General features: G+C 35.1%; 1 protein-coding gene across 11 annotated transcripts in view; it reads right to left on the reverse strand.

Annotated features, from left to right (window-relative positions):
- The window catches only part of GRIA4 (glutamate ionotropic receptor AMPA type subunit 4), a 377366-nt gene that overhangs the window by 227296 nt on the left and 123146 nt on the right, over window positions 1–26924 (reverse strand). For all 11 annotated transcript variants that reach the window (XR_012497413.1, XM_074335543.1, XM_074335547.1 and 8 more), the window contains exon 4: window positions 3044–3283. Coding sequence is in view for 10 of the 11 variants with exons in the window: in XM_074335543.1 (XP_074191644.1) it covers window positions 3044–3283 (240 nt within the window). In the remaining variant the exon portion in view is untranslated. The remainder of the gene's footprint in view (window positions 1–3043; window positions 3284–26924) is intronic.

Below are 26924 nucleotides of genomic sequence, written 5' to 3' on the forward strand. Positions count from 1 at the left end.
GGTTCATACATTAGTTGGTGATACATAATTTTCAGCACAGTATCTATGAGTTTATAAATTGTGTTTGTGATCCTGACATAAAATGAGCATAGAAATTTCAAAAGGAAAAAATTATTTTTATCCTTTGCAAGAACTCCATTAAAACCAAGAATATTGGGAAACATGGTGGTAACATGGCAGAGTGAGCCATATGAATTAAAAAAAAACAACGGCCATTTTCCTGACATGTTATTTTCCATTCATGCAATTACTGCTTGAAATAAAAGTGTCTATTTTAAAGTTTGGTTGGATTACTATAGTAGAAGGCAATACAAAAGACTAACTATTCATCCTGAAGCAACTACTGGAGAGAACAAAGAAATTCTAAAGTGATTTGTATCAGTTAGAAGCAGAACAATTGCATTTTAGGGTGGTGAAAAGGAAAAAGTAGGCTTTGCACAGCAAGCCAGTAAGTAAGTTGAAGGTTATAAGATGCCATATTAGAAGAAACAGTGCTTATGCCATGATGGGCTTAAGCCTTTGAAGGCAGAAATTTAACCAAAAGCATGAGTCTTTAAACAACCAAGTGTGTATACCTGCTTATACTAGAGAAATCCCATGATGAGAGGTAATGAGTGGTGGCTCAAGGTTGGAACATCTGACTTGCTATGCATGAGTAAGGATCCTGCGAAGTATAAAGTGGTGTAAAAGCAAAGCAACACTTTTAATCCTTGTTTCATTGGGGAGGGTGATGCATGAATGCCTACAACCCTTTCCTTGCTAGAGACTGGATTACACAGGGGCAGAGGAAAAAAAGTGAGACACAGGTTCCACTGGTATTTCTGTGAGACCAAGATGTCATAAAACAAGGTTCTTCTGCCCAAAATGGCAAAATGAGCTGTGTCATAATGAACCACAGGAAGAATCGTCTCTTCCATGTCCTAGTACATATTTCTTGACATTGATTCAATTTTTTAAAATTTTAAATTAACTTTACTGAAGTGTAATTTTTTTTGCATTTTATTCTCACATTTTACACTTGATGAACCAACATTGGCACATCGTTGTTACCCAACGTCCATAGTTTGCATTAGGGTTCATCCTTGACGTTGTACTTTCTATGATTTTAGACAAATGTATAATGATATTTATCCACAATTACAGTGACATATAGAGCAATTTCACTGCCCTAAAAATCTTCTTATTCATCCTTCCTTCCTCTTAACTTCTGGCAACTTGATCTTTTTACTGTCTCCATAGTTTTGCCTTTTCTAGAATGTGATATAATTGGAATCATATAGTATTTAGCCTTTTCAGATTGGCTTCTTTCACTTAATAATTTGCATTTAAGTTTCCTCTATGTCTTTTCGTGGCTTGACAGCTCATTTCTTTTTAGCGCTAAATAACATTCCATTGTCTTAATATACCACAGTTTAATTATCCATTCACCTGCTGAAGAACATCTTGATTGCTTCCTAGTTATGACAATTATGAATAAAGCTGTTATAAATATCTGTGTGCAGGTTTTTGTGTTGACATGAGTTTTCAACCACCTTGGGATCAATACCAGTGAGTGTGATTGCTGGATCATATGGTAATAGCATATTTAGTTTTGTACGAAACTGCCAAATTGGCTGTACAATTTGCAGCCCCACCAACAATAAATCAGAGTTCCTTTTACTCCACCTCCTTACCGTCATTTAGTGTTGTCAGAGATCTGTATTTTGGCCATCCTATTAGAAATGTAGTGACATCTCACTGTTGTTTTAATTTGTGGTATGATTCACTTTCCAGTATCCTCTTGCTTAAGGATTTTTCCAAAAGTTAGAAATAAACAGTGATAGTTTCTTTATACTTACTATGTTCTCTAGGATGCTTTGGATTGTTAGCTATTGGGAAATAATGTCATGAGATATGGATAGGTTCCCATATTTCCAAATGAGAATTGGAGTATACCCTAACCATGCAGAAAATACATTGATGACATAAATTTTTTGAGCTTGTTTCTGAAAGGAAAATTTACCAAGAATGCCAATATAAGTAATGTACTAGAAGCACCATTGATGAGACATCTTATGAAATACTGTTTCTACCTAATTAAAATATGAATTTTAATGAGAAAAATAAATTCCTTTAATGAGTTTTTATGCTTTCGAAAATTATGCTTCAGACATTTGAAGGTACTTATACCTTCAAAAGATTTATTTGGCCTATTTATTGTTTTTATATTTATTGTTTTATTCATTTCACAGATGGAATTCTAGTCAAGAATATTCTTAAAATGTTGTCTGTTTCAGCTTTTAGTCTAACTTCTTGTTGTCTCATAAATCTTACACTTTAAGGAAAAAGGACCAAAGGTAAAACCCCACAGGTGGCTCCTGATGTTTACTTTGAAATATAATATGTTGCCATGATTTTAGTCACTAAATAAAAAAACAAAATTGAAAATAATATATAGGAATTCCTTCAGTTATGTCTCCAACTGAAAAGTCAAAGTACTTTGCACAAAAATGTATGGATTATAAATAATTTAAGGTTAGTTATCCACCTTGTTTCTTGCATCATTTATTAATCTTTACAGCCTGATAGGTAAAGATAAAGTTAAAGGTTGCCAGCAAGCAGAAACCGTACCACCAAATCCATTGTCATTGTCATGATCCTTTAATTACACATTTAAAGTTTTGCATTTCAAACTCAACACCATGGCTCAACCTGATACTATTTAAAGATGTTCCAAAACATTAAATCATTTGCATCTGAATTAAAAGACATGTATTTTATGGTACCTGAAATATCATTACAGAAATGTTTTATAAGTATTTATCTTGATTTCAACTAAATAACCAGGCATGGTTTACTCACGAGTAACACTGTGCATTTAAAGCTTGTTGAATTAGAAACTTTCCCCCAGAATCAAGATAAAAATACTGATAAGACACATTGACCATTTTCTGATTGTAGCCATATTAGTGATTAAAATATTTGGCTAAATCACATACGTATACAAGACCATTTCAGGTTGAAAATTAGTCTTACTTATATAGATGTTGGAATCATGACTTACCTCTGTCCGTGTCATACAGGAAGACAAAACAGTTCCATTCATAGTGATCCAGCAGACTCAAAAGAGCTCCTCGTAAGGACGGCCTTAGCTGCAGCACAAACTGGCTCTCCCCCTCAGTAGGGAAACTTGGTGTGATGAGGGAGATGTGTAAGGCGCTGCAGAAGGAGGTCAAGGTATGCACTGACCTCTTATCATAGAGTCCAAAAATGGCAAATACTCCTCTAGAGTACTGGGAACAGACTGAAACAAAAGAAAAAAAACACACAAAAAACAGAAATTATTAGCACACTCTAAAATTAACTTCTACGGCCATAGTCCTTGAAGGGGAAAAAAAAAAAATTGAATCAGTGGTATGTCAGGAATATAAAAACAGGGTAAAAGTGAAGTGTGCAATTAATTGTATAATCAATTAATGAATTCTTGAGCTTGTATTCAAAGCCCTGTATTGAGTAAAATAACTTTGTGCTGTATGCTTTCCTTTTCAAGAAGCCAATTTGAATTAAAGAGAAATTTAACTAAAAGGAAGTAATATATGACGTTCTATGGTTATGTGGCAAATCCTATGCTAGAGACTTTTAAGTGTGACAAATCCAAATTTTTCTCAGTATTGTTTTCTTTCATGCAAAAATATAATATTATAATTCAAAAATTCAGAATATTATTTAGAAGGATAATTAAACTACCTTAGTGCCATACTTCCAAATCTACATGTTTATCTTTTCTATTTTGGATTGAACTGCATTTGTTACTCAGCCTTAATTGTTATCTTTTTTTTTTTTTTTTTTTTTTTTTTTTAGCAATGACAATTTCATTTTTTATCACAACCTTAGACTTCTCTTGAATCATGTTAGAAAATAGAAGTTATGCTGCCTGGAAAGTCACTTTTGGGATATCCTAGATGCTTAGTGGAATTGCAGCCAGCTTGTATAACTTCTAGGTAGGACATAAAGCTACAACAAAGCAATTCCTAAACCTAACAAAACCAAGTCCTCTTGAAATAAGAGGACCCAAGGTAAACCAAAATCTCACCTTGCCTTTTTCCCCCCATCCTCCCAGTTATTGCAAGGACAATGAGAAAAATTATAAAGGAAAAAAAATCTCCAGGTTGTTGCCCTGTCATATTTTGATCACCCTTTTGACATAGTTTCTAGTCCAAAGTTACGCTTGTAATTTATCACACATGGCTAAAGGTTCTGTTTCTCCTTGGCTTATATAACTAGTTAAAGAAATTTTTAGTTTTATAAAATTTGTATACTTTCTGATTTTGGTTACTAATTGTACTTGCTAACTAAGTTCATTAAGAATCGTAGTGTATTGGGTAATCTAGAGGTGTTTATCTTAGGAGTAGTTCATAGTGATAAAAAGAAGTTAGACTTTGCTTTGTTAAAGCAGTACTAGACTCTTGAAAAATTAATTATACTAATAACATATCTATATTCCATAATATCTGGGTTTTAGGAAATTATGAAGCATAACTAAATAAAATAAATTAATAAAACCTGGAAGTGTTTCTTTTGTTCTTGTTTACTTTGTCTCTTGAAAATGGAGATAGAGTCTATGCAATGTAATTATAACATAAGAATGTAATAATTAACAGAAAGTGAATACTGTTGGGCTTCTTTAGACGATGTGCTCTTAGAGACATTGTACATGTTTTGGAAAAACTAAATCTCAACTAAGGGACCATAGTCTATATTGGCTATGGGCAAGACTAGAATAGAATTGACAGTAAGATATAGGGAAAGACTGCAAACCTTGCAAACAAGTTAAATCCCAGTGTTTTTACTTATATACATAAAATATGAGATAATGGCTGTAAAAGTACTATCCTATGAGGACATATGAGGTAATTAGTAAGGGGCACATTATATGAACATAAATTTTCTATATGCATGTATATAGTTTAGTAGTTCTATTATTTAATAAGAGAGTAAAAGGATTAGAGGGTAAAATACCACAGTTGGCCCAAAACCAAGTATTCAGTTTCCATATAACAAATACCAGTTACTTTCATGAATATTGTGTTAAGGTTTATAAAAAGATACTATTAAAGAACAACTGGGTGGCCGGGTGGCTCAGTTGGGTAGAGTGCAAGCTCTTAACAACAAGGCTGCTGGTTCAATTCCCTCATGGGCTGCAACTAAGATTGAAAACGGCGACTGGACTTGGAGCTGAGCTGTGCCCTCCACAACTAGATTGAAGGACAATGACTTGGAGCTGATGGGCCCTGGAAAATCACACTGTACCCCAATATTACCCAATAATAATAATAAAACAACAACAACAACAACAAAACAACAAACTCTAATTCTAAGCTCACCCAGGAACTAGAATTTGATCACCTGAGTAGACTGGCCCACCTGAAAAGCTTGTTCTTTTAGGAACCCCACAAGTTCTCCAGGAGAACTTGTATAGCAGTGTGACTGGCTGTAATTGTCTTGCAAGACGTAAAAAACATCATATTGTAACATTTGTGAATCTTGGTTTTCACCTTAATTCAGTTCTGTGACTTAAATGAGCTGATAAATCAAGCTGCCAGATCGGACCTTAACCTTGTGAATGTTCCACCAGGCTTTGGATGTCTTCAGTGCTATGCATTTAACATATAACCTGGAGGTACTCCTTTGTGTTTTCATATTTTCTTGTTCTCTTGATTTTCATGCAAACTGAGGGCCCACTTTCAATCTTTACATTGTAAGTATCTGGTTCAATTAATTTTTATTTTACTGTACTGAAAAAAATAAAGTTGAAGAGATTTAGAACTCATATCTAAGATGTTGACTTTCAGTTTGGTGCCAAAACGACACACAAATTTTAATATTTGTTTGAGAAAATGTAAGCTAACGGGATTTACAAGTCATGTACTTTAAATTTAAGTATACGCATATAATGGACATTTACATAGTCCTTCCTGTTATGGGACTTTAAAATCATACCATTGTCAAATTTTAGTTTCCAACTGTGTTTTTTTAGGAACCCCACAAGTTCCTAGGGAGGACTTGTAAAGCTTTGCATAAGAAACTTTGATGATACAGGAATGAGTGGGCAAGGCCGGGCCCCTTCCCCTGGTAGCCCTCTCTCCCCACAAAACCCAGCAGCACTTCTGATTTCATCTATTTCAAATACTAAGTTACTGCCAATGTAATATTTTATGTGCAAAAAGTATTATACTACTTTAAAATGGTCATAAACAATTAACATACTCTGCACAAAGTTCCTCTATTATTTTTTCCTACTATGCTGTTTTCAAGGTAATTATAACTTGCCACTATTCTGGTGCTTGCTATCCTATTTAACTTATTTTAATGTATTCCATTTGGGCCTCAACAATTTTCAATGTTTTCTGATTTTTAATCATTTTTTATCTTATTTCATTTATAAGTATCATCATAAATATCTATTCTCTTTGTTCCACAACCATCTGTCATTCTGTTTTTAACAAAATTATTTTGAGACTATAGTAATTCTTGGGATACCTTGCATAGTATTTTATTTGGTCCAATAGATTCAAATTTTAAAATATAATTATTTGCATATTTAGTATTAAATCTAGATTTGTAAGCACTCAAATTAAAATTAGCTTGGTTATATTTTATGACATTCACTGTTGCTTAGCATACAAATAATTATTCAAACAATGGAACTTCTTAAACTACATAAATGCATATATCAATTAATGAAAGTAAACTAAGCTGAATATCAACGTGTTCAGAATACACAAAATGGAATAAACTGAATTTTAACGTTCTTGTATAACATGGCTAAATAAAATAAACAAGAATGAATGCTTAGTCACTAAGTGGATGCAATGATATTAAATTGATACATATTTTGGGATACAAACATTAATCAGGATAAGACTTTTAATGAAATAATCCAATAATAATTTTAATCGCATACTCTATATCCTACTTTACTAGTGTGATCACTTGGATCACGTATTATGTAACTAAGCACATAATATAAACACATGGTAATAATCCATTCATCTTTTACCTAATGATCTCAATTAATTAAATCTGTCTTCTCATCAGGTCATCACTCAGTTTCATTCCAGATTCCACATTCCTGATGTCAAGCCAAGTCAAATTATTATATAATTTGTGATAAATTATAGCCCTAAATCACATACAAATTAAATGACGTGGTCTTAGCTCAGTTTCTCAAGTTGTGGGACATAAATCCAAGGGATGTGTTGAATTTTACATCACCACAGCAGCATGGATAAAAAGAACACAGGCCACTGTTCCACCTATTGCCCTTCCCTTTCTCTTATATCTTCAACTTCCCTCTGCTCTAAAGTCTTTCTCTAAATGCTTTCTTAAAAATTACATGTATTGGGGTGACATTGATTAATAAAATTACATAGGTTTCAAGTGTACAATTCTATACCTCATCTATGTACTGCATTGTGTGTTCACCACCCAAAGTCAAAGGCTTTCCTTAAATGCTTTAAAACAAGCTTAACTCTTGCATGTTATAAAACAAAGCACTTTCTTGACCCCATCCTTCCTATCTCTTTCTACTCTTCCCCAGTTACCTTTCCTGAAGGAGTTTTCTACTTACACTCTTTCTAACTCATCTGGTTTCTGTGCTTCCCAGCCACCAAAACCACTCTCATCAATTCTGCTAATGATCAACTATATCCTAAATCTTACATGTTAGCTCCTATCTTACTGGAATCCTTTGTATTTGAAACTTTGGACACTTCTGTCAAATGCTTCTTTGCCTTCCTTTCTTATTACCACCACACTCTGGTTTTCCTCCTCTCTCTCTGAGCGTTTCATACTGTCTGTTCAAAGAGAAAGGAGGAAAACAAGAGTGTTTAAAATTGTTTTTTTCTTGTGAAAATTCTTAATTATTTATTTCTTTTTTTTGAAATTCACATATCTATGGCAACAGAAACATGATTAGAACCTGTAGTTGGAAATGTGTCACTATGATGGAATCAATTGAAAACTAGAAGGACTATGAAAAATTGACTGAAAATTAACAGTGTAATATAAGGCATGTGATCGCATTAGGTCTGGGAAATGGGATGAGAGCAAAACAGAAAAGGAAAAAGAGTATTAAAACTCTTTAAATTATATTTTATACTGTTCAATTTGTATATGATATGTAGGTCACATTTGTCTAAGAGTTGCCATTTTCTGAGCTAAGATAATAGGAGTTAATGAACTGTTACGATACATCTGCATCAGGTATCACCAATCTGACAGCCTGGATTTAGAGAATATGAGTTTTATTTGTCCCTCAAATTGTTTTTCAATTGAATATGAATGCTTTACTTTGGAGTGTGCACTCCTCAGTAAGCTGTAACCCCAGCCACTTCCATTACTACTACTATGCCACTTCAAGTTAACAGTCCAACCTTGTAAATATTTGAATTTGGATGACTAAGCTATCCATTTTCAACAAAAATACAACTGTATTTTGGTTTGGGCAAACTGTATTAAGCAGTATAAAAGATGTTTGTGTTTCTTCCATCTTCATAGAAAGAATGCACTGTAAAAAAAGATGGAGTTAAAACCACCATTCATTGTTTCATTCAACAAATGTTTAATACTGCCTAGCTTATTTCAGTCATTGTGTTAAATATTTTTAATAAAATGCAATTAATATAGCATTTCCATTGAGAAGAGCTTCACACTCTAGTGGGCAAGACAGATATATAAATTGATACTTCAAGAGGGTGAATATAATAAGGAATAGGCACAGGGAATTAGGAAGCACAAGGCAGTGTTTAACTCAGCCCAGAAGCTATAGAGAAGGCTGGCTGAGGAAATGATACCTATCTGTGGAGGTTAGGTTTGAAGAATTGTGATCAAAGACATAGGAACCAACATGTAGATAAATATAGTGGGCCAAGAAAAGGATAATAAGGGAGTAACTAGGAGCCGAGGTCCTATCTGGGAAATATTTAGGAATCAATTAGGCAGAATCTAATATGTTAGCAGGTAAAGGGAATGAGGAAGAAGGTGGAGGAGGAAGAAGACAGACTGAGTATGACTTTTGGTTCTAATCTCAAATGAATGAGTAAATAGTAGGGGTATCATTTTGGATAATGGCTTGGGTAGGTTGGAAAGATTTTGCTTGAATACTATGGAAACAGAGCAGTTTTACATCAAAAGGAATGGATTCCTTTCTGGACATGTTGAGTTTGAGGTATTAGATGTCCAGCAGGTAGTTGCATATAAAAACATGAAGTTGAGCTCAGAGAATGGGTTAAATATACAGATATGGAAGGAAGTGGGTTTGAAAGTCAGTATGAGAAACATCAGTAAGAATGTGTGGTGAAACTTTAGTCTGAGGATAGAACTGTGGAAAACAATGTATTTCAAGATTATAGTAAACATTATCAGAATATTAGGAGAACTTACAGATGAAAGAAGTAGAATTTTTCAATGAAAAGTCAAAAGTTAAAATGTTATAGAAAATAGTTTTCCAAATTTTATGTGAGGATTTATTTTTAGAAATCCATGAGTTGTCAGTGAGACTTTGTAAAGTTGCTGTTAACATTTTAATGGTTATTTAAAAGTAGTGTAAGCATATGCTGGATCATCTAGATGACCTTTTTGTAAAAGATATATGCATTGGGATCTCAGTGCCTGCGTTTCTATTTCTGACTAAAATTACATTTAAATTACCTCAGGGACAAATGATATCCAGAAATGTTAGGCAAACAAACACATGCCAAATTGCTTGAACATAAACAATGGTGGGAAGATGGAGTCATTATATGGAATCTGGTTATTTAGGTACTGAAAAGAAAAAAAAAAAAAAACAGTCTTTCACCAAAACATTAAAAACTCTATGCCATTTGCAAAAATGTACTATAGCGATCCTGTCATTGTACATATCAACTTCTAAGAGATAATAGCAATATGACTAGGAGTAAATTCCCAATAATACATTTTTAGCTTCATGATTCCAACAACAATTGGGTTAGATACCAATAAAATGTGATTTTCATTATTGATGTAATGTTAAGTGTATCTTCAAAGAAATATGACTCTACACAGTGTCATATATGTATAATCACACACACACACACACACACACACACACACACACAAAAGTTCAGAAAATTAAGTTCAAGAACTTTCCACCATGCACTTACATGGAGGGGCTAGAAGAAATTTGAGCATGTTTATAGTTTGAGGGAATGTAGGCAGTAGAGAAGATAGGAGTACTAGTTAAGGAAGGTCACTCAGAGAGCCTGTGTGGGGTCAAGGAAACATATAAGGTTGGCCTTAAATGAGCGGCACAGATGTGAGGAAGGTACCTCATTCCAGACATTTCGTAGATCAAAAGATTAAAAGAGATGTGTGAGGATTGATAGTTTCCTAGTTGCACTGATATAGGAGGTAAGGTTGTAGCAGTGAGATTTGATGATGGTGTTTGAAAGTGGTACAAATTTCAAATAGTTGCAGAGTGTAAGAGAGGCAACTGACTAAGAACACATAAAATAGCTTAGAAACTCCACGATGATAAGGCACCATTCCTATTTTATCCACAACTGTATCCAAAATAACACCTATAACACAATACCTGATGCATGGTATGTGCTCTATAAAAACTTACTGAATGAATGATGGTAGTGTCTAAGATGACAGATTAGGTAAATGCTATGCCTACTGCATCCCAGGATCACACCAAAATTACAAATAAATTATAGAACAATCAACCTCAAGAATCATCTGAAGACTAGAAGAACAAAACCTCTATAACTAAGGATATAAAGAAGAAGCCACATTGAGGCTGGTAGGAAGGGTGGAGATGCAAAATGGGCTGACCTCAAACTCACAGATAGTGATTGAATACCGGGAGGAACACCTGGGTGGTGGAGGTCCCCCTGGAAGAGGGAGGGATCCCAGCTCCACACAGGCCTCCCTAAGCTAGGGGTCCTCTGCCGGGAAGAGGATTTCCCACAGTATCTGGCAGTGAAAATCAGCAAAGAATACTCATCCTGGTGAGACATAAGTTGGCTGGAAACCCAGACACCCTCTTAAAGGGCCTGAACACAGACTTACTCGCTTGCAATCACTCACTTGGTCTCTGGTGGAGGGGTGGCAACTCAAGAGACACCAGAAACATAGGAGGAAAGACTGAGTTGTGTGGCTTTGTGGTGAGAGCTAGAGGGACAGCAGCCATTATCCCTGTGGGGAGTCTGCCTCATGTGTAGCCTAGAAGAAGGCGCCAACTTTTGTATGTTGAACTCTCCCCCAAAGGGACAAATCTAAGACCGTATTGTTCTGGTAAAATCCACGCGTGTACACCACCTTGGTGATGTCTGGGTCCCTGCCCCCACACAGCTAGTACTGCATCACCTGGGGCACTCTCAGCTACTCAACAGCCAGCTGTGGATGCCTTTTACAGCAGCAGACAGTTCGCTGCTTCCCTGAGGATCTTCTCTGGTTGTGGACAGTGAGCTACAACTTGCACTGCAGCCTCTCTTAGGCAGCTCTTGGGAATCTGGGAGCCCAAGGCGAGTGGTGGTTGGCTGCAGTGTTCTCAGGGAGTTTTGCGAAGGCCAGGCACTGGCACAAAAACTGAAGCTGCATTAACCTTGTGAAAACCACTGGCCATGCCTATTAACTCCCAGCTAGTGCTGCATCACGAAATGTATTCTCAACACCAGGTCAACCAGCCTGGCCCATACACTTAAGGAGGCTTTTTCACTGGCAGAGCCTTATGGGCAGCCAGCAGGTGGCAATAGGCCTATGGGGCCATCAGCCATTTGCTAAGCTGCCTCAAGTCCAAAACTGGTGGCAGACAGACTTGATTCACAGCAAAGCCACCCCCCACATGCCCCTAGGTCTAGCACAGGCAGCAGCCAACCACATATAGCTTTCTTGTTCCTACTGTGTATCCATGGGACGGACACAGGCAAGGCAGAAATATGCCTGCACAGGAGCCCTTCTGAAGAGACACCAGAAAACACACACCCATAGTCCAATTCAGACAACACCAGAACACTATGTGGTTAGCCCCACAAGCAGCACACCCAATGTATGGTCTCAACAGACATAAGAGCCTGAGGGGGCAAATCCCCCCTCTGAGGGTTCAGCCCACACACAGTAGCTCATACACTGTGGCTGTAACCATTCCTCAGTCAGTCAGCCTGGGTGTCAATCCCACCCACTGACATGCCAAAAGCAATCAAGGTTCAACTACAACAGGAGAACACATGCAACACACTCAAGGGACACTTGTGGCACACACACAGTAGATCAAGGGGAATGTGCCATGGGACCACACAGAACAGACACATACTACATAAGGCCACCCAGCAAAGATTGAGAGTCATAGGAGATCTACTTAATAAATAGAAGCACACACGCAGAGGCAGCCAGAATGAGGAAACAAAGAAATATGTCCCAAATAAAAGAACAGGAGAAACCTCCAGAAATAGAACTAAATGAAATGGAGGCAACCAACCTACCAGAGACAGAGTTTAAAACACTGGTTATGAAAATGCTTTAGGAACTTAGTGAGAACTTCCAAAAAAAGGTAGTAAGCATAAAGAATGATAAAGAAACCATATCATTCAGAAATAATACAATTCAGAAATAATACAATTAAAATAAAATTAAATTAAAATAAAATTAAATTAAAATAAAATTAAAATTCAGAAATAATACAATTAAAATAAAAAATACACTAGAAGGAATCATCAGCAGATTAGATGAAGCAGAGGACTGAATCAGCAATTTAGAAGACAAGGTAGCAGAAAACACCAAATCAGAACAACAAAAAAGAAAAAAGAATAATAATAATAATAAATAGATAGTTTAAGGGACCTGTTAAACAACATCAAATGTAACAACACTGGCATCATGGAATACCAGAAGAAGAAGAGAGAAAGCAAGGGATTGAGAACTTATTTGAAGAAATAATGACTGAAAACTTGCCTAACCTGGTGAAAAAAATAGAAATACAAGCACAGAAAGTTCAGAGTCTCAAACAAGATGAAATCAAACAGGCCCACAACAAGACACATCATAATTAAAATGGCAAAGATAAAAGGCTAAGAGAGAATCCTAAAAGCATCAAGATAGAGACAACTAGTTACTTACAAAGGCGCTCCCATAAAACTATCAGAGTTTTCTACAGAAACTTTGCAGTCCAGAAGGGAGTGGAAGAAAATGTTCAAACTGATGAAAAACAAAGGCCTACAACTTTTCTACTCTACTCAGCAAGGCTATCATTTAAAATTGAAGGAGAAATAAAGAGCTTCCCAGACTAGAAAAAGCTAAAGGAATTCATTAACAGCAAGCTAGTGTTACAAGAAATGTTAAAAGGACTTCTTTAAGCAGAAGAAAGGAGGATACAAACAAACAAAAAACCCATGGAAATAAAAAATACGAATAATAAAATGCAATAACTATGTACCTATAAATAATCACTTTACATGTAAATTGATTAAATGCACCAATCAAAAGACATAGGGTAGCTGAATGGATAAGAAGAAATGACCCATATATACTATATGCTGTCTACAAGAGACCAACCTCAGTGGGTCAAAAGACATACATAGACTGAAAATGAAGGGATAGGAAAAGATACTTTATGCAAATGGAAAAAAAAGCTAGGGTAGCAATACTTAGAATGGACAAAATAGATTTTAGAATGACAACTATAATAAGAGACAAAGAAGGACATTACATAATAAAGGGATCAATCCAACAAAAGAACATCACCCTAGTGAACATGTATGCACCCAACATAGGAGCACCTAAGTATATAAAACAAATATTGAGCAACATAAAGGCAGAGATCAACAGTAACACAATTATAGCAGGGCATTTTAACACCCCACTGACACCAATGGATAGATCTTCCAAACAGAAAATCAACACAGAAACAACAGCCTTAAATGACACACTAGACCAGATGGACTTAATTTATGTTTTTCAAGCGTTTCACCCATATCAGCAGAATATACATTCTTTACAGATGCACATGGAACATTTTCCAAGAGAGACCATATGTTAGGCCACAGAACAAGTTTCAATACATTTAGGAAGACTGAAATCATATCAATCATCTTCTCTGACCACAAGGGTATGAAATTAGAAATCAATTACAAGAAAAAAGCTGAAAAACACACAAACACATGGAGGCTAAATAACATGCTACTAAATAATAAATGGGTCAACAATGAAATCAAGAAAGAAACCAAAAGATACCTTGAGACAAATGAAAATGAAAACACAATGACCCCAAATCTATGGGACACAGAGAAAGCAATCCTCACAGGGAAATTCATAACAATGTGGCATACTTTAAGAAACAAGAAATATCTCCAAAAAGCAGTCTAACTAACATAAGGTAACTGGAAAAAAACAAAAAAACAAACAAACAAACAAGCAGCAAGCAAAGCTGAAAGTGAGTGCAAAAAAAAGGAAGTAGTGAAGATCAGTGTGGAGATAAACAAAATAGAGACTAAAAAAAAAAAAACAATTCAAAGATCAATGAAACCAAGAGCTTGTTTTTTTTAGAAGATAAGCAAAATTGACAAATCTTTAACTAGACTCATCAAGAATAAAATCAGAAGTGAAAGAGAAAAAGGAACAATGGACAGCACAGAAATATAAAGATTTTAAGAAAATACTATGAGCAACTATATGCAAACAATTGGACAATCTGGAAGACGTAGATAAACTCCTAGAAGCATACAATCTTCCAAGGCTGAGTCAAGAAGAAACAGAAAATCTGAGCAGATGGTTTAATTCTAACTAAATTGAATCAGTAATCCACAAACTCCCAACAAACAGAAGTCCTGGGCCTGATGGCTTCAGAGAAATTTTAACAAACTTCAGAAAAGAATTAACAGCTATTCTCTTAACACTATTCCAAAAACTCCCAAAGCAGTGAAGGCTCCCAATCTCATTTTATGAGGCCTCCATTACCCTGATTCCAAAGCCAGACAAAGACATTACGAAAATAGAAAAGCATAATCTGATATCCCTAATGAACATAAATGCAAAAATCCTCAACAAAATAGTAACAAACAGAATTCAGTAATACATTAAAAAAGATCATACACCATGATCAAGTGGGATTTATTCCTGGGATTCCAGGTTGTTTCAATAAGGGTGCAAATCAATTAACGTGATACACCACCTAAACAAAATGAAAGATAAAAAAAAAATTATATAATCATAGCAATAGGTGCAGAAAGTATTTGGTATAATCTAGCATTCATTTATCATAAACACTCTTAGCAAAGTGGGAATAGAGGAAACATATCTCAACATATTAAAGGCCATATATGATAAACCCACAGTAAATATGCTCAATGTGGAAAAGCTAAAAGCATTCTCCTTAAGATCAGGAGCAAAACAATGACGCCCACTTTCACCACTTTTATTTAACATAGTACTGAAAGCCTTAGACACAGCAATCAGAAAAGAAAAAGAAATAGAGGCATCCAAATGGAAGAAGTGAAACTGTCATTAACTGCAGATGACATGATACTACATATAGATTCCACCAAAAAACTATTAGAACTGATAAATTAATTTAATAAAGTAGGAGAATAAAAAACTAATATTCAGAAATTGGTTGCATTTTTATACGCCAAAAACAATCAGAAAGAGAAATTAAGAAAACAGTCCCATTTACAATTACATAAAAAAAAATAATACTTAATAATAAATTTAACCAAGGAAGTAAAAGACATGTACTCAGAAAATTATGAGACATTAAAGACAGAAATTAAAGAAGATACAAATAAATGGAAACCATGCTCATGGATAGGAAGAATTAATATAGTTAAAATGCCCATACTATCCAAAGCAATCTATAGATTCAATGCAATCCCTATCAAAATATCAATGTCATTTTTCACAGAATTACAACAAATAATTCTAAAATTTATATGAACCATAAAAGACCCAGAATAGCCACGGCAATTCTGAGAAAGAAGAACAAAGCTAAAGTTATCACGCTATCTAACATCAAATTATATTACAAGGCCACAGTAATCAAAACGGCATGGTATTGACATAAGAACAGACACATAGATCAATGGAACAGAATAGAGAGTCCAGAAATAAATCCATCCTTATGTCATTTATTCTATAACAGACAAGGCAAGAATTTACATTGGGGTAAAGACAATCTATTCAATAAATGGTGCTTGGAAAACTGGAGAGACACATGCAAGAAAATGAAATGGGACCACATTTTTACTTTATATACAAGAATAAACTCAAACTGGATTAAAGACTTAAATGTAAGACCCGAAACCATAAAAATCTTGGAAGACAACATAAGCAGCAAACACTCAGACATTACCCTTAATAATATTTTTAGTTATATATCTCCTGAGGCAAGGAAAACAAAAAAAAAACTAAACAAATGGGACTACATCAAACTAAAAAGTGTTTGCACAGCAAAAGAAACCATCAGTTAAACAAAAAGAAATCCTACTGAATGGGAGAAGATATTCACCAATGTTACATCTGATAAGGGGTTAATATCCAAAATTTGTAAAGAACTCATACAACTAACACCAAAAAACCACCAAACAATCCAATCAAAAAATGGCAGACAACCTGGATAGACATTTCTCAAAGAGGACATACAGATGGCCAATAAACACATGAAAGATTCTCAATGTCACTAATCATCTGAGAAATGCAAATAAAAACCATAATGAGATACCACCTCACACCTGTCAGAATGGCTATCATAAACAGATCACCAAACAACAAGTGTTAGTGAGGGTGTGGAGAAAAGGGAACTCTTGTGCACTGTTCGTGGCATTGCAAATTGATGCAGCCACTATGGAAAACAGCATGGAGGTTCCTCAAAAATTAAAAAAATGGAACTACCTATGACCCAGCAATTCCACTCCTGCGTATTTATCCAAAGAAATCCAAAACACTAATTTGAAAACATATATGCACCCCTATGTTTACTGCAGTGCTATTCACAACAGCCAATATATGGAAGCAATCAAAATGCCCATAAATAGGCGATTGGATAAAGAAATTGTGGTACATTTATACAATGGAGTATAACTCTGCCATAAAAATTATAAAATCTTACTATTTCCGACAACATGGACGGATATAGAGGGCATTACGCTAATGAAATGTCAGACTGAGAAAGACAAATACCATATGATCTCATTTATATTTGGAATCTAAAGAACAGAATAAATGAACAAACAAAACAGAAATAGACTCATAGAAACAGAGAACAATCTGATGGTTGCCAGATGGGAGGAAGTTTGGGGGGATGGGTGAGAAAGTTGAAGATATTAGCAAGTACAAGTTGGCAGTCACAAAATAGTCACGGGGATATGAAATACAATATGGGAATATAGTCAATAATATTGTAAAGACTACGTAAGGTGTCAGACGGATACTAGATACTAGGCTTATCGGGGGATCACTTCATAAATTATATAATGCCTAACCACTTTCCTGCACACCTGAAACTAATGTAAAATAATATTGAATGTCAACTATACTTAAATATATATGATATTCACGGGACGTAAGGTACAGCATAGCGAATATAGTCGATGGTATTGTAATAGCTATATATGGTGTCAGACGGGTAGATTTGGGATTATCACTTTGTGAGGTGTGTAAATGCCTAATCACTATGTTGTTTTGTACACCTGAAACTAATAATGAAAACAACTTATTAAGTGAATGAACAAAATGAATGTTCAAATGAATATTGAGAAAAGACAAGATCTGGTTACATGAACTGGCAGAAATTTAGAAATTCATGATTTTCTTCAGGCACAGCATAAGAATGGTGGCGGAAGGGAGTTTACAACTTTCCTTCTTTAAACACACTCTCCTCTCAGCTTATGCAACAGAACACTTTTGTGAATTTCCTCTTATCTGAGTGCTTATTCTCAGTTTCATTGCTTGCATCTTCATGTCTGACCAATCTCTAAATTATAAAATAACATTTCTTCTATATTTTCTTTAAATAACCCCATCTGTTTCTGTGACTTTAAATGTCACCCATATGCCAGTTCTTCACTGATGAATACCTTCAGTTTTGTCTTTCCCATGAGCTTCAGACTCAAACATTAATACTTTATTCAACATCTCCCTTTTGTTGTCTATTCAGCACCTAAAGCCCAGCTGGGCAAAAACACGATCCTTTATTTTTCTTCCAGAACCTGTTTTATGTTTTCCCTCATCCCAATAAAAACCATGACCATCTACAAAAATATTCTTGATTCTTATCTTCCTTCTCTTCCTACATTGAGGTCATGAGCAAATCTTGTTGCTTTTATCTCCAAAATATCATAAATATATCTAAATCTACTCACTCTTCTATGTCTCCACTACGCCACCATTATCTTGTCCAGTCTACTATCAGTCTCCTTACTATACTTCTTACTTCTGGTTTTCTTCCCCTTCCCCCATTACTCTCCACCCCTCCAAAACGCAAATTGGATTGCATCTCATTTCTACTTAAAATTCCAGTGGCTTTTCATCTTATTTAGAGTACTATCCATGTGGCCGAAGAAACTCTAAAGATTTTGTCTTAACTAAACTCATCTACTATTGTCCCCTCACTCTCTAAACTCAGCCAAACTCTTCCTTTTTCAACTATTTACACATGTCTTGTTAGCCTTCTTTAGAGCGTCTGCACCAGGTGCTCCTTCACTCCTGATATTCCATGGCTGATTTCTCACTGTTCTGTCTCAGCAAAAATGCCAGCTCCTCAGACAGCCTCTCCCTGATTCCTCTGTGGAATGAGACTCCCCCAGCTCCAGTCACTCTACCACATGATCATGGTTTATTTTCTGCATAGCCCTTACCACTGCATGAAATTATAGTATTTATTTGATTGCTTATTTATCTCTTTTCTCCAGGATAACACGAGTTCCACAAGAGGAAGGAATTTGACTACCTTGTTCACTGATGGCTCCTCAAGCTCTAAAATTGGCATTTGGAAAGTGCTCAATTAATATTTGTTGAATGAATGAGATCACGGTTTTTTGTAAAAGAAATAAGGAAAGAAGAGAGACTAGGAGACTGTGAAACGACTGGCTGAAAGCCACAAAAATGTACTTTCAGATTCCTGAGTTGACTCTGGCAGTTAAAAGTTTTCATTTCCACCCAAAGTGTAGGCAATTTTCTTTTGGGCTCTAATTGCATTCTTCCTCCCCGTTCAACAATCGTGCACCAACTCACCATTGGTATTTAATTAAAGCTTAGTTTCTGAAAATTGCCTGTTATTTTCACATAGAAATTTAATGATTCTTTATAGGAAAATCAAATATAATCATAACTATGTAGTAAGTTTTTTAACAATTTAAAATTCAGGTAAGACAATCCTCTCCTTTACACTTGACAAAAGCATCTATATTTAATGTTTTTTATCAGGGTTCTGTTATATGGTCACTTTTATAGGTTTAATTTTCACAGAATATGATGCAGCTATGAGCTCATCTGGTAGCACAGAGGTTGAAGCTGCGTGCGGAAGGCTACGAATGCCAGGTCTTGTAGCCTCTCCCGGACTCCCACTGCACAACCCTGGGTCCGAGACTGTCATGGGTATTGTTTTCTATCCTGTATTTCTACCCGTTAATTTTTAGAACCCTGTCATTTATCTTTCTTGTAAAAGAAATCCAATCAGCTATCTGGATTTAAAAAATAATTTCTCTCAAAACACTAACAGTTTATTGGAAATCTTTACAAAGTCGGGAAGTATTAGTTAAGCATCTTCCTTTTCTCTCTGATTATTTGAAGTTAAAAGGATAAGCTCCTCATGTTCTGATTTGAAAAGGCTCAATCAGATGGTGGATAGAACATGCTGGGCCCAGAATTCATTAATTTATGCCCTTAAGGCATTATCATAAGTTATTAATATGTAAAAGCTAATTTTCTTAGACTTCTAAACGGTGGTTAGCTACAGTACATAAAGTTACTGAAGCTAATCACCATAAATGACAAGTTGAAATGCAAATTACACAAAAATATTTCACTTTAATTATATCACAATTAAGTACTTTCACTTTCTCAGATGTCGTCTCTGAAGATGCTTCTGGACAATGCCATTAAAGAGCACAGTGAGATATAATCATAGGCTGCCCTGCACAGCCCTGCTCACGCTCCTCTTCAGTTTTATGACATCTCAGCTAGAAAGCACATTTCAATTCTAAATTAAACTAATTGAGAGCTCAGTAAAAATATACAGGCTTGTTTGCACATTTCTTTCCAGAGTCAGGCCATCATAATGGAAACACATGGCTCATTTTGCTTCCAAGGCCTATAAAAGAACAAGCAGAAGGCTATTTGCAACACTCAGCATGAGAAGCAAAATTCCATTCAGTGTGAAGTTGGCTTCCTTGGCAGTAATTTGGATACTGCATGGATCATATCATTTTTTACACTATTAATATATAACCATAAGGATGCCAACAAGTGAGCGTTTAGAAGGAAGGAAGGTGAGAAGAGAGGAAGAAAGCAATTCTAAAAAAGCACCTAAATCATAACACGTGTGTGTTTGGTTCTTGTCAACTTCCAATCACGAAGAACAGTGCAGAAGGAAAGGCATGAAGTGATTTACTATCTAGCATCAACGACTTCGAATATATTTTTATCTTTAAGCGGCTTCTTAATGGAAACATTAGATTCATCATCTATATTTTATATACTACATAACTGAGTCGCATAATTGCAGTAGGATTCTTTTTATGCCAGAGAAACACTTTTTCAAGGGTCTAAATAATATGTTGAAAGCTTTTCTTCATCAGAGGAGACACAGCTGTCTTCCTGAAAAGCATTTAAATACATCATGAAAGTGGATAACATCAATTAAAAATGGAATGGAATAATATTTGGCAGATAGTTCAGTGGGTTTTAGAGACCACTGTTCTCATGAATATTAGGCTTCCTGAATAACTGAAGTGTCATCACTCATTTTGGATGCAGGATTTGTGATATTTAACGTCTGTCTGTACTACCAGATATAATTGTGATAGTGAAGACTCTGCTTTAATCATCATTTTTTTCCCCGACATCCAGCATAATGCGTGGCACACAGTTGGTGGTCAATAAATATTGGTTAAATAAATAATGGAATGAACAGAGGCAAAGAAGGTATTTGAGATGTGTGAAGATATTTGGCCTAACTAACATTTTGAATGGAACAAGCAGCCATTTGAAGCAAATCTAACATGTACAATTGTGTTTTCACAAAAGATAATCATGCCTCATTTATTTAAGATGACACAGCTTTAGCAAAATTAATGTACATGTAACTTGTTTGGAATTCATAGCTTACCTGCTTTTAATGGGACAGCCTGCTCTGTGCTATAGACTAAGGATACAAATGCTCAAATGCCATGCCCTGAGCGTGAGGGAGCCATCTAGGCAGCTAGCCCGGAAGGGGAAAGGCAAGAAAACATAACAATTATTAAATGTCTACTGTGTGTCAGGTTCTGTAATAGTTATTTTATATTCATTATCTCATTCAAATTTCACGACAGCCCTATGAGGTAGGTATTATTCTTGTTTTTCTTTCTTTTTTAAAAATGAAATTTGGTGATGTTATGTAACCTGTGTATACCTGTATAAGTTTAAGTGAAGAAAGAGCAATTGTTAACCCAAGTCTGAATCCAAAGTTCACAGTCATTTCACTCTACCACTTGAAAACAAAATCACTGCTTACCTACTTCTTCCATCCTGCTCTGCTGAAGGGATTTTGGCCATTATACCTTACTGCTACTGGAAGAGGCACTATAAGAATACTTACACTTCATGGAAACAGAAGTAGTTCTTAAGGGATTATGGAAAATGGTTTTCTTGTTAAAAAGCCACTTCTTAAAGCAAATCAAGTTTTAGCTGTCAACTTAAAAAGGACAAACACATATACGATAACTCAGACAAAGAAGATTGCAGTATGCAATGTTTCTTTCTTTCTTTCGTTCTTTTCTTTTTTTCTTTCTTTTTTCCATAATTGTACCCTCTAAAACACATTGCACAAAATCCTGGAAGAGAATTTATAGGTAACTATGGTGAGATGGAAATGCTAAACATTTGCATGGTTTGGTGTCTTCACATATAAAAATAATCTAAAATATTTTTTTTCATTCTAGAACTTAATATTAGAGCCAGTAGTCAGATGTTAATAAAAACCATAAAATGGCTGGTTTAATTGTATGTGTGGTGATATAGTATTTTGTCTATATTCAAATTTCAAGAACAGTTGTCATACATCTGGACTGTACATTAGGAAGGAAACCACAAAATAGAAGTAATGAGCCATTCTAGTTACTTTGTCAAAGTTTTATTTTTAAACATTTTGAATTCTCAGAACCGTTACCAGAGTTTTTATAGTTAAACTCTGATTTATAAAGCCCTTTACTTCTTTCTTCTAAATTATTAGGATATTATAGAACAAAATGATGTTTAATAAAAATGCTATTTCATTCCCTATGATATTAAAATTCATTATTCAAAGAATACAATTAATAATATGCTGTGGCTGCATCTCTGTGTGTGTCTGAGTATAAGTTTGTGTATGATGAAAACAGAAAAAGCTTTTCAGTTTTGGACAATTAGAATATGCTTTGGTGTAATAATCACTAGAATCACAATCCTTCAGAAACATTAAAACTTCAAGTATAAATTTACTTGCCTTAATACAAAGATAACGTTTTTCTAACTTTTTTAGAGTAGTTAAAATCCCTTATGATCAAAAAATTAGACTTCATATATGTACATCTGCTTCTTGACAAATAAAATGAAGAGAAGTTTATGTATTCTATTCAAAGGAAAACATATTATGCAATATAAAGTTTCATTATGTAGAGAAAATAATTTATGTCAAATGTTGAATAGATTGACAGACATATATACTATACCATGTACTATACAGGGAGATTCTAAAAATTGCCTAAACAAATTGATCCTTTGGCATGCTTTGAAATACTGAATTTCAGAAATTATTAACATTAAGATTCACAGTTTTCTTAATAATCATGAACATTTCAAATACAATCATTTTCTAACGTATCCAACTATTATTTTTTTAGAGAGGTAGACAATTAATGACTATTCTTTCATTATGGCTCTTCAGCCCCTGATTATTCACCTAACATTAACTTCCTTGAAATCAAGACTGCAAAATCCAATCCCACTGGGGTTACACAGGGAATGTGGATGGGCAAAACAGGCCAAGGGAAAGGTGGTGACATAAGCAATGAACTTGAGATTACGTGTTCATCTAAAAGGCCTGCCCACCCTCATCTTGGCAATAAAAGGTGATTATTGCCAAGAGGAATTAATGGCCCAGTGTAGCTGGGAATTCTGAATTTTCAACAAAATCTTTCAATATGAATATTTGTGAGTATTCTACTCATATTTAAATATTGGCCACCAATTAAAACATTATTTATTTTAGGGTAGGTCAAGACAAACTTTATTTGTGGGCAGCATATTGCCTAGAACTGAGAGTTTTCTGCAAGTATTGCTGCTCTCTGTTCATTTAGGTTTGACACTATGTTGCCAAGCTAAATTTTCAGTGTTCATTTTAACCTGGTGCTCTTAAATTTGAGCTGTTTATTGTCCGTATTAAAAGCTATGCATAAGTATTTAAGTATGTGTCTTTTTAGTACCAAGGAGATGATACCTTTTCTGTATTATGAAATGTTTTGACTGGAGGAGACCACCTACATAGACTATCTCCTTTTACAGAGGAAGAAAGTGAATCCCTAAGATATGAAGTCATTTGCCCAAGGCTTTTAAACATGGACAAAGTAAAGAAGAAACCCTTAGTTTAGACAAAAAAGTAAGGATTAAAAAGCCCATTCAAATGGGAGAACAATTCAATAGCAAGATCCTACCTATAAATTAATGTATATATTTAAAATTTATAGAGTGTATTTTTTGTTACTGGTAGAGCAGGGTGGAGAGCTGTGAGCAAGGAAAGTATACACTATCCTGTGTCCTGGTATTATTTAAAATATATTTCATGAAATTGTTGAGCTTAGAGAATAAGACAAATACTCCTATAGATTTTCATTATGAGTCTGAGCACATTTTAATTACTCAAATGTTTAATCAGGAGTATTCCATGCTATAAAACTGTTCTCCTTTTTCTTCTGCTGATTAAGACAAATGAGTTGCTTGTTTCTTCACTTACTGACAAACTTAGAAGCCATGGTGCACTAGATTGAGTCTTTAGGCAGAGTTTTGCTTCTACAACTTGATTTTTCTTTTATCTTTGACTTAATGCTCACAGATATCATGGGATAAAGTGTCTAAGGATTTAACCTAAAAAGCTAATTATTTTAAATATTTTGTGTTTAAGGTAGCTATATATTAATTCAGCACATAATTTCTGATTTTCATATTATGTTTCAGGCACTCTGTTAGAGGTTGAGACAATAAAAAGGAGTAAATATTTTCCTTAATTTTAAGAATATGTAAAATGAGAACTTTATGTGAGTGCATTTAATTCTATCAGGGCTAGAATATTCATTTCAACAATATTGAGGATCTACTCTGAGTTAGGAAATGTGCTAGAGGCTGGGGGACATCCCAGTAAAGAATTCATTTGTGGTTCTTACTGTTACATTGGAAAAAGTGATGACAAGTAGAATAAGTGCTGATGAAAGGAGAGAGGAATAAGGATGCCATAAGGATGCATATTTAATCAAAGTGTTTTCTAGGCCCATGCCAGTCACAAAGTGGGGAAACACTTTTTCAGATATAATAATTGAAAATTGCACACAGTTATAAAGAAACTGAAGAAAGACTATTTTGTTTGGCGCCTAGAGAGGGAGGGGATATGGTGAATAATACAGCTGAGGAAAAAGTACAAAGCCAGGTCTTGGAAAACAGTGTAAGAACAGTGTGGATTTTTGGACTTCATCCTAGGGGCAATGGCAAGCCATTCTCCTGTTCCGAGGCAGGAGAGTGAAATAATCTGATTTGTGTTTTTAGAATGCTAGCTGCTGTATGGAAAATTAATTAAGCAAGGCTAGTAATGGATCCTGGGAAACTTGACAGCAGTATTGTAGTAGTCCAGGCAAAAATTGTTGATAGTTTAGAGTTCAAGGACTGTGAAGATGGAGAGAAATATGTGGACTCAAGGCATATTTAGCAAGTACACTAATAGGCTTGGTGATTAATACACATGAGTATTAGGCAAAATTCACATCTCAGTTTCTCACTAAAGAAACTGGTTAAATACTGGCTGGTGTGTTCACCATTCACTGAGGTGGAATAAAGTGTGAGAGGTTCAGTGAGCCCAGTTTTGTACATATTGAGTTTGAGATGCTTGGAGAAAGTTAAAAAGAAATGCCAATACTCACATATCTATAGCTGGAGATAGAAATTTTAGATTTATAAAAAACAAATGGCCTTTAAATTTGGAGCAGAAACAGACATTTAGGGAAAACATATAGAGAGACTAGCAAAGCAGCCTTAGCAGGAAAAGTATGAGAATAGCTTGAGAAAAACCAATACAATGTGATATCATGGTATCCAACAGAAAAAGTGCTTCAAAATGCTGCTGGAATAGGGTGGGAGAATCAAGCAGGATAAGAACAGAAGTTATTGGAAACCAAAAAGAAACTAAGGAATGAGAGCAAGAAATCCTTAAAGACACAAAAAATATAATACGTGGGGGTTGATTAATGTGTTTGCAAATGAACTTCAGTTTCATAAGGCATTACATATGAGGTCTTCTCACTTATATCTGTTTCTATATCTATATCTATATATACCTATATAAACAGTACCTTATCTGAAGTGTTTCATCCAATAGTGTGATTCTAAAGATATTGGTTATAATTATTTTCTGAGATTTTGGTAACTCTATAACAATGAGGTGGTTGTATTAACTTTTTCAAATTAACATGATGCCTTAAGGTACATGATCTATTTGACAAAGATAATTTGCCCATGTTCTGAATTTACTCCTGAGCATTGATTTGGGCACAAGAAGGAAGATATGAAACATAAGCTATAAAGAGGATGTTTGTGTGGGCTACATAATTTGGATATGCAGACACATCAAATGAGATAATGAATGTGAAAGCAATGTGTCAATTGTAAAGTACTATGCAGTTAATGATAGGAGTATAATAGATGTTAGTATTTTTTATTTTATTTTATTTTATTTTTTGGCTGCCTGATAACTGAAATGCTTCCTTTGTTTAGGGAATTTACCATGTCATGAATCTTGGAGCCTGAACATGTCAGATACTGTTTCCCCAGCCCCCTTGGAAACTAAACTGTGGACTCTTGTGCCAGGTATCAATTATTTCCTTCAGCTCCAAACCTGTTTTTTTTGTTTTTTTTTTTCTTTGTTTTTTTTTGGTGATACCAGTGCTGGATCCTACTTTGTGATACTGGTGCGGGATCCTGTGAACATTCTCCCCTTCTTCTTTGCCAGCTAATGCAATGGGATGCGAGGCTTCCTCAACAGAGGACAAAAGCATTAACCTAGAAAGTGATCATAGCAGGCAGACATTTCCTTTGGAGTTTGGTCCTCCATTATTCTTCTTCCATACAGGAATCTAGTAGCTTCCTCTGAGGAGCTCCAGAAGCACCTCCAGGCCACGCTCTGCCCAACAAAGGCTTTCAAGCATCTCCATCCCACCAGAACTCTCCAGCAACCCACAGCTGTTTCTATAAACCTGCACACCCTCCACACAGTAGCAGCTTCGAACGCTTCTGCAGATCTGCTTCTGTTGATTCATACCCTCCACTCAACAGATCTACTCTGGCCACTTCTAGAAAAAAACACTGGCCTGTGACCTCTGGCAAGTTTCTTTGATACCTCCAGGCTGTAATTTCCTAAGGTAACTACACTGTCTATAAAGAAGTCTGGATTTCAACCTTGGCAGGGAAGCTTCTTCTAGTCTTTCATTTCT

This window comes from Rhinolophus sinicus, linkage group LG06 (assembly GCF_036562045.2).
Source record: "Rhinolophus sinicus isolate RSC01 linkage group LG06, ASM3656204v1, whole genome shotgun sequence".
In the NCBI taxonomy this organism is placed as follows: Eukaryota; Metazoa; Chordata; class Mammalia; order Chiroptera; family Rhinolophidae; genus Rhinolophus; species Rhinolophus sinicus.